Source organism: Oculina patagonica, chromosome 2, assembly GCF_052425735.1.
Source record: "Oculina patagonica isolate OP01 chromosome 2, crgOcupat, whole genome shotgun sequence".
Lineage (NCBI taxonomy): Eukaryota > Metazoa > Cnidaria > Anthozoa > Scleractinia > Oculinidae > Oculina > Oculina patagonica.
Window position 1 is genome coordinate 26345001 of NC_135759.1, and position 9486 is coordinate 26354486.

Consider the following 9486-nt stretch of genomic DNA (forward strand, 5'->3'; position numbering starts at 1 on the left):
ACGAGTGGTTTTGGTTTCACTTCTGATTGGTTGAAAAAGTGGCGCGGTTTTTTTAATCAATCATTTTCCTAGCCTGCGCCGCCGACGAAACTAAATCCTGATTTAGGTTACGTCTGCGACGCAGGCTATCATTTTCCGTGACAGCTTATTTACGGGGAAAACATTGGGAAACGGGGAGTACTGTAAATAACCCCGGGCTAATTTAGCAATGAATAAAATGACAAAACGTTCTGCATACCCAAGGAGTTTTGATGACAAGAGAGATAAATCAATGATTCAAACTACAACATACCGCTTTCCTTTTCGTTTCTGTCTTATGATGCAAACTATCAGCACCAGAAATAAAATAACCGCTGGTGCCAGTACAGCAGGCGCAATGTACCACTCGCCAGTGAAATCTCCACTGAACACTTTCAGGTATTTGTAGTCAATTATTCCCCATAACTTCTCTAAAAGAAAACGAAAAGTATTTAATCTCCTCCTAGTCTTAATACAAAGCCCTGCTTTTAAATCGAGTCATTTGGATTGTGTCAGTTGTATCCAAATTCACCCAACTATATACGCTAGTCAGTGCTATACCAAGTTGTTGACGACTTGTACGGACAATTTGTATGTTTAAATCAGCTTAGTCCCTTCGTTAGCTCAGTTGGTAGAGCGCTGAACTGCTGTGCGGGAGGTCGAGAGTTCGAACCCCAGACCGGACCAACACTCAGCGTCTCAAAATTTCTGAGGAGAATGAGTTGCCTTTGTAATTACACATTCATTCCAAATGGTTAGGACGATGAACTGTAGGTCCCATCTCCTGCATCTTCAGTCTGTATCTTTAGGGGGTACCCACATACTATTCGCAAGGAGTAGGGCATGAAGCTCCCGGTGTTGTGGTCTGCCCTTTTGTGTAGAGTAAATACACCTTATTTTGCGTGTTCATTTTTACCTCAGTATATAGTAAAATGGCGCAAAAGTGGAATAAACTATCCAATTGGTTGCTTGTATAGAATTATAGAATAACTAACTATGGAGCAACCAATAGACCAAGATCAGAGAATTGACGGGGGGGGGGGGGGGGGCTGTCAATCAGAGTATGAAGGAACCAAATGTTAGCCCAATAACCTCGTCGAGTAACACTTATCTAGCTTCCCGCTACCCGTTAGTTTTCTAAGAGGTGAATGAGCGTGCATTGGAATCTCCTGCCCTCGGAACAAATATTTATTTGGCTCGGCGCAGCTGCAAATGCGATCACAAAATCAGTGGCTGTTTTTGAATTTGCCAATTTTTTCCTTTTTTAAGACAGTTCCTACAAACCTGTGTCAGCCTCCCCATCGTCGGTCACAATCTCTGAAAAAAAATAAAGTTATTTAATTAGCTGTTATTTACAGAAAAGTGAAACAATGCATAAGTTAGAAAACCTAAATCTGGTAGCCTCTAAAGCTGTGCTGTACATAAACCGATTGTATTGCAGGACTTAAATTTAAAAAAAATAACAGCTTCGAGTTAAAGGGACTATATCAACGATTTTAGCAGATTTTTTAACAGCCAATTTTTTTTGAAATCCATTATTTTATCCAGTGAAACCCAAAAATTATAGTCCATTTTTATATTACAAATTGCATTATTTGAGCAGTGAAATTGCTAACGAGCATCTTTGACTGCGAACGGCTCGGATGGAAACGGATTGCGCAACTTGAAAAGGTAAGGCTACCTTTTACAATTTGTTTCCGCGGATCTTCAAAAAATCGATATTTATAGTCATAGCTTGATTTCTATGCGCAAAATAAAGTTTTATTTTCCATTAGATGTTGAAAGTTAATGTTTGTACGGGTTGAGTTGCCTTTCACTTATTTCAGAACAGATAAGACCAAAAATCTGCGAAATCCCCGTGACGTTTTTATCATGCCTGGCTACAAACAAGATATTTTTAAATCCAGTGACATAGCTTATTTAAGCTTATATAGAAGTCAAGAACTTTCTCGAAAGAACAGATGATAAATATTCAGACACAGGCGATTTATTTCGCCTCTTGCTCGTAAAAAAAATTACAATACTTACCCTCTACCTGCACTTCAAACGCATTACGGACATGGCATGAGCCCTTTACAAGTACTGCCTCATAAAAACCCGCCTGCTCTGCGCTCGCATCAGAAATTTCTAGCTCGGTTCCCGTTGGGCCTTGGGTATCCACAAATGTGTAGTGTCTATCTTGACTTCGTACCAGTTCCCCATTATGCGTCCACCATAAATCGCCTTCCTCGGATTTATTAACCATCAATGTACCTTTTCCACCAAGTTCTATTTTAACTGGGCTCTTTACTAAAGTATGAAGATAGATATCTGAAAGACGAATAGGTAAAGTGATCTTAGAAACTTATGCTAATTAACCTACACAAGTAATTTTACTGTTAGTCTGTCTAGTTTTCAAAGGTAAAGAATTAACAATAGAACCACCAGAGAAATAAAAACTTTTTCGAGCAGTGTCCACATGCAGTTCCTGGTATAACGATTGAAAGTTCATAAATTTAAAATAGTCCCTAAAGGGCTACAAACGTTGTCTTGTAGTAGTCAAAAACAAATAAACAAGCTTTTTTCATTGGAGTATTTTCGACTGTTGGCAGACGGGGTTCACAAATTAGACATTAATTTTAGGAAGAAAAGATCGAAGGAGGGAAGGAAGAGGTTGGGAGGGGGAGGAAGGGTAGAGGGAACGAAAGAAAGCAAGCAAGGAAGGAAGGAAGAAAGAAAGAAAGAAAGAAAGAAGAAAGGAAGGGGAAGAAAGGAAGGAAGGAAGGAAGGAAGGAAGGAAGGAAGGAAGGAAGGAAGGAAGGAAGGAAGGAAGGAAGGAAGGAAGGAAGGAAGGAAGGAAGGAAGGAAGGAAGGAAGGAAGGAAGGAAGGAAGGAAGGAAGGAAGGAAGGAAGGAAGGAAGGAAGGAAGGAAGGAAGGAAGGAAGGAAGGAAGGAAGGAAGGAAGGAAGGAAGGAAGGAAGGAAGGAAGGAAGGAAAACATGCCTACGTGTAAGAGCATTAACATCGACAAATATTTATCAGACAGAAGCTTTGTCAAATACCTGGAACCTCCAAATGAAAATAATCAGTATCAATTGCATTGTTGTAAGTAGCATCTCTTATCTCCACCGTGTACATTCCGGCATGAGGTGGTAAAGCATTATTAATAGTCAGCACTGTTTTGTTCACATTCAGAGAATACTGTTCGCTATCGTCCAAAAACTGTCCATTAGGGTCAAACCAAAGTAGGAAGAAATCGTCGTCAGCGCCCGTTGTCTCCACTTCAAAGGAAACGGTTTCGCCAGCACAGACAGATTCGTAAGGATTTACCGCCCAAACTTGGTACCCTGAAGTTAAAGAACACATTAAATAACCTAGAAAATCATCTATTTTATATCTTTTTATTTTTGTATATATTATTTTACTCGATGTGAATCTCTCTGTAACTCAGTGGTTTATAGAGCATCGATCTGACCCGTGTGCGGAAGGTCATGTCGGGTTTGACTCCCGTCGGGCACTTGGACTATTTTTTTCTCTGTCTCATGACCATGACACATGGGTTGATATCTTCCGTCCTTTGAATGTAACAGGGAAAGATTTTACCAGTTTTTCTCTTGGTGCAATCCTGGTTATGTTGCTACCAAGAAAATCAGCTAAATTTTAATCGTGATTAGTCTTCTCAAACCACGCGCCCATCAATTCGCATTTATTGATCGTCAAACAACACACTTGCATGAGAAGTCGCACTTATATTAGTCTTTTTTAGGGGCGAGCGTATTTCACTTCTCCCTTAAAAACCACGGAACAAGAAAAACGATCGTCTCTAAAAACGACTGCTTGGGAGGCTACACATATATTTGATATAATTTAGAAGCTTAGCTGGAAATTTTGGTACGCCTTCATAACATTTGGAGTCTTTTGGTTGTTTTTAGTATAACCTTGAAACGCAGTAATTTAATCAACAATGTAATTTTGCATGATGGAAAAAAGTATTCGAGTGCATGTTAACTACGAATTCATCAATGCAAAAAATAAGAAAGAAACAAAAAAAAAAAAGTGGATTTCAATGAAAGGTGGTCTTTATTTACCAGGGCCGGGTTGTTTAAAGCAAGATTACGCTAATCAGGGAATGGATTGAATTTTGATTTTAGTTTTTCTACTGACAGGGTGTCAAGTGACAAATGGCACTTATAAAATAGGAAAATAGGAATGACAATGTCCAAAAAATAGGAAATAAATAGGAATTCTCACCCCAAAATAGGAAAAAATAGGAGGATTTCTTTGAGTTCTATCCTCTTAACACTCCCAACAGCAACTTCGTTTCACAACCCAACGCTTTAATATTTAACAGGCACAATGGCATACATCCACAATGTATTGCCGTATAAACAAATGTTACCAAGCACAACTCGTCCTACAACAATTACCAGATTCCAAATTTCATTAGATACTTCACAAGATGCCTTTACTTTAAGTCATTAGACCTTTAAAACTGTGAGAATGAAAAGCTAATTTTTTTACAAACCGAAACAATATAATGTTCACTTTCACCAAATGTATGTCTTTCTTACAATAAAAGCCAACCACGACTTTGAAAAATCAACAATCAAAAAGTCCAACACTATACTGTTTTGGCTCTTTTAGCAGATTGGGTAACCTTAGCTTTGCTCTCGTTTTTGGCAGCATTTGCTGTTGAGGACATGGCCTTTTCTTTGAGAGTGTCAAAGAAGTTTTCTCTTTTGTCCTATTTTCTCCAAGCTTTGCATTGCTTGGTCTCGCTTGGTCTTAGCATGTGTCAAGCATCATTGTGGCTACGTTAACAGTTTGTTTGTTGACAGCTGTGCTGAAAGGGCATCATTAGTTCATCAGCCGCTTTCAAGTCTGCTTTTACTACTTCTTCCTCTCGCATCAGAGTATCCACGCTATCTTGCATGCTATCAAAAGCACTGAGAAAGTCTGGGCACGAGTTTCAGAAGAAAATCACTCACAAAGGCTTCAAAGCGGTCTTTTTTGACATGAAGTTTCAGTTTTTTGTAGAATTTATCAATTTTATTGACAATTTCATTTCAAATATTTCACAATGTTTCTGTGTACCTGAGAAAACCCTAAAAAAAAGGAAAAAATAGGAATTTCATGAAAAAATAGGAGAAAATAGGAGGCAGGCCAAAAAATTGGAAAAAATAGGAACTTGACACCCTGTACTGATTTTTCATTGAAGTTTTCTTTTTATATTTTCTGTTATCCAGTTTTGACGTTGACTTATCTTAAACTCTACACAATATAAGCAATACAAAATACTTTTATACAAGAGAAATTGAAATCTAGATCAACCTTTGTCTCTGCTTTCCAGCAACCCGGCCCAGATGTTTAATTTTGTACAATAGTAGCCTGCGAGCAGGCTCTCCACTAGTCCAAAGTCGTGCAATTTAGACAAAATTCCAGGTATAAACAATTCATATGAAGTTCTTACCTTTACAAACACCAAGTAAAAGGAGCAGGCAAAGTATCTTGAGAAGTGCAGTCATTCCCGTCGAGTTGTTATTTCACGTTGCAGTTGTATTCAGCAACGCTCCATATTTCCGCTTTTGAACTGATTGTGATGTAACAAGTTACATTTTTGCGCGCGCGCAATTTAAAGGCTGGTTCTCATATGATCGCCCCGATCGTCTCTGTCGCCTCTGTCGCTTCAAAAAGTTTGCTTGCGATCGGGGCGATCATATGAGAACATTACAGAGACAATCGCTAGCGCCTGCGACGATCGGGACGATCGCGATCGCTTCGATCGTCCCTGTTCTATCCGGGCGATCGGTCGCAGACCGCAGCGATCGCGAACAATTATATGAGAACTACTTTCACAGAGGGAGACGATCGAAGCGATCCAAACTGTCCCATGGTGCATCAGTATTACCCAGAACTACATTTCCGTTTGGCCTTCCTTTTGCTCCTTCGCCGTAAAACGGCAATAAGGAGAAGATAGCAGGCCACGAGGTTTTCTCTTGTTTCGAAGGCTGCCATAAGCGATATCGGAGTTTTGAAAAAACACACGTACGTCGATCGGAATAAAATCGAATATTCATATGCTGTAACAAAGAAAAGATCATGAATTATTATTTTGTTTGTTTAATCCTATTTTGCATATACCAGACGATCGGGGTGATCATATGAGAACCCCCTGATCGCTCAATCGCTTCGATCGCCTACGATCGTCTAAAAGGCTGGTTCTCATATAATCGCCCCGATCGTCTCTGTCGCCTCTGTCGCTTCAAAAAGTTTGCTTGCGATCGGGGCGATCATATGAGAACATCACAGAGACGTCTGCGACGATCGGGGCGATCGCGATCGCTTCGATCGCCCGTGTTCTATCCGGGCGATCGGTCGCAGACTGCGGCGATCGCGAACGATTATATGAGAACTACTGCCACAGAGGGAGACGATCGAGGCGATCCAAACTGTCCCATGGTGCATCAGTATTACCCAGAACTACGTTTCCGTTTGGCCTCCCTTTTGCTTCTTCGCCGTAAAACGGCAATAATGAGAAGATAGGAGGCCACGAATTTTGCCTTTGCATCGAAGGCTAGCATAAGCGATATCGAAGTTTTGAAAAAACACACGTGCGTTGATCGGAATAAAATCAAATATTCATATGCGGGAACAAAGAAAAGATCATGAATTATTATCTTGGTTGATTAACACTATTTTGCATGTACCAGACGATCAGGGCGATCATATGAGAACCCCCTTATCGCTTCCAATCGCTTCGATCGCCTATTATCGCCTCAGACTTTGCAAACGACAGAAGCGACAGAGACGATCGGGGCGATCATATGAGAACCAGCCTTAAGTATTTGCAAGCAATCGATGCGATAGAAACGATCGGGGCGATCATATGAGAACCAGCCTTAAGTAGCAAGAGCACGTGCATCAGATTTTATATTATTATTATTTAAGGAAAATGGCGGGGAGGTGGTGCAGTACGAAATCTAACACCCAAACTGACTGCTTTTCTAAAATTAGCTTTTAATGTGAGTGGTTTTTTTTTTTTTTTCGTGTAAACACTCGCTGCAAATATAGTCATTTCATCCAACAATTTTCTTTCCATATAAGCCCTCTTATTTTATTCTTTCCATTTTGAACTCCAAAAGGTGTTTCATATTTATAAGGGGAAAGAGAAAGGCGACCTCTTGACAAATCCACGTCTAAGGCTCGAAATACCAGCTGTTCTGGCAATTCAAAGAACAGTTGAAAAAAGAAATAAAAACACGCCGGCATTATTTAAAAACGTTCAAAAAAGGAAAAGGTTAAGCGAATCATTGAAGATCTGTATTGCATCTGATGATTTTGAAACGTTCGACTTCGAGCCATAAAACGTTGAATTTGCTCTTATGTATTTAAGAGGAAATCCGCCAGGACTTCGAGTAGTTATTGGACAAAATTATGTACCAAAACTATTTACACCTGATTGCAAGCTTTTGTGTTACTGCTTCAAATATCTTATCGAAAGAAATCTTTTCTAACAACACCACACATCGAAAACACATTTTGAAGTTCCGCTGAATTCCACTGAATCGCTTAAAAGATGTAAGCTTTTGCCCATAGCTTGTGAACTTTAAATATCATTTTCTCAGACTCTGTTGTTGTATTGTTGTAAATTGTTGTACCAGAATTATTTCCACCTTATTGCAAACTTTTTTGTTACTGCTTCAAATATCTTATCAAAAGAAATCTTTTCCCCGGGGGGGGGGGGGGGGGGACTCCCATATGAAACGGACGGGGATGCTCGTCGGAAATTTTGAAAAGAACCCCTAAAAGAGACCAATCTGGGTGTGGTTCAAGCCTTTCTTGACCCCTAAAAGATACCAAAAAACTAAGAATGGAGTTTATATTTGTATATTTCTTCGTGTGTAACCCTAAACGAGACCATTATGGCTAAAAATATTGGCGTTTTGGGCATTTTTTCCCGGAACACCCTAAGCGAGACCAAAAGTCCGAAATTTACACCCCTAAGCGAGACGACGAGCATCCCCGTCACTTTCATATGCGAGTCCCCCCCCCCCCCCCCGGGATCTTTTCTAACAACACCACACATCGAAAACACATTTTGAAGTTCCGCTGAATTCCACTGAATCGTTTAAGACGAATTTACAAAACGGCTACACGTGAGATTTTGCCCATACCTTGTAAACTTTGAAATTCATTTTCTCAGACTCTGATAAGAAATTGTTGTTGGTGTTATCACAGATAATTACTTACATCTTTACCTTTTATTAAGGGTAGGAAATAACGCAATAGGATTTAAATTATTCTAGAAATTGATTTTTGTCCAACTTTAATAAATATTACTCGACTGCCTAGTGGATTCCGTCTTAATTTCTCAAAAAGTAATGTTCCCACGAAAACAGTTTGATCACAAGCTCTACTGCTTCGAACAACAAAAATAATTCGTAGTTCATGGTTTTCAGGCACTGCATGTTCTTAGTTCGTAGTGTTTTAAGGTTTTTGTCATGTTTAAAAAGACTGCGACACAGAAATAGAAAATAAAACGACCACCTCGTTTTGCATGACAAGCACAAAAGACAGTTTGAATTAAAATAACGAAACAATTGTAGTTTTCCTGGTTATTGTTCAAAAGGAAATTGTCGGCAGTCGGAAACCGTTCAGCCGATCATTCTTGTATTGTCGGCTAAATAGTTTTCCGTTTAGCATCTGTACATTTTAGTCACCTAGGCCCAAGCTTAGATACCCTTTTTTACTAAAATCGTAGCAAGCGACTCTGAATGGTTAATGATTTATTTTTTGAATGATTTAATGATTTTTTTTTTGCTCATTTGGCAAAAGTTACCCAAAAAACATAACCGAACTGAAACTTGTTTTCTAATTTCCTGGCGTTCACAATTTTTCCTTTTGTAATTCGTTGAAAGGACAGAGGCTGCCGACTTTGATTGGCCAAAATTAGAAACACGATTTTTTAAAGCCAATCAAAAGCCGCGCAAACTCCAGTCTTTGAGTCGATCAGTAAGAATATTTTCTCCAAATGCAGGTGAAATCAGTACAAATCATAACTAACTGTTTGACACAGAAGTTAGAAGACGAAAAGCCAACACATCGAGAACCAGAATGAACAACTCGTCGATAGAAAACCATTTTCTTGCACCAGTTCCCCGGGGTGTCGTCTTTGCTGACATCTCACTCCTGGCCATTGGATTTTTGGCAGGAACGTTTGGTAACGGACGCGCCTGCCTTCTTCTTCGAAAACGTCGAGATCTGCGTCAAGTTCCACACTTCTTGTTCGCCAGTCTGTCGGTGGTTGGTCTTCTTTCCTCGCTAGTTTCCTTCTTTGGCTGGTCAGTTTTAATCGTAATTAGCCACGTTTTAAATGTTAAAGTACCCGAAGTGTTATGTTTTATTATAGCCCCTTTTGGCTCCGCCTGCATCAAACTCAACGCCGTGACACTTTCACTGATGGCAATCGATCGACAAGACTGTGTTTTG

The 9486-nt window shown here is 39.6% G+C and overlaps 1 protein-coding gene across 1 annotated transcript in view; it reads right to left on the reverse strand.

Annotated features, from left to right (window-relative positions):
- Positions 1-5602, reverse strand: part of LOC144642248 (uncharacterized) — an 84947-nt gene extending 79345 nt beyond the window's left edge. Inside the window, exons 1-5 of the mRNA XM_078501228.1 lie at positions 5468-5602; positions 3060-3344; positions 2047-2328; positions 1303-1335; positions 293-449 (exon numbers count right to left, since the gene is read on the reverse strand). Of these exons, the coding sequence (XP_078357354.1) occupies positions 293-449; positions 1303-1335; positions 2047-2328; positions 3060-3344; positions 5468-5522 (812 nt within the window). The 5' untranslated portion in view covers positions 5523-5602. The remainder of the gene's footprint in view (positions 1-292; positions 450-1302; positions 1336-2046; positions 2329-3059; positions 3345-5467) is intronic.
- Between the last annotated feature and the right edge of the window lie 3884 nt (positions 5603-9486).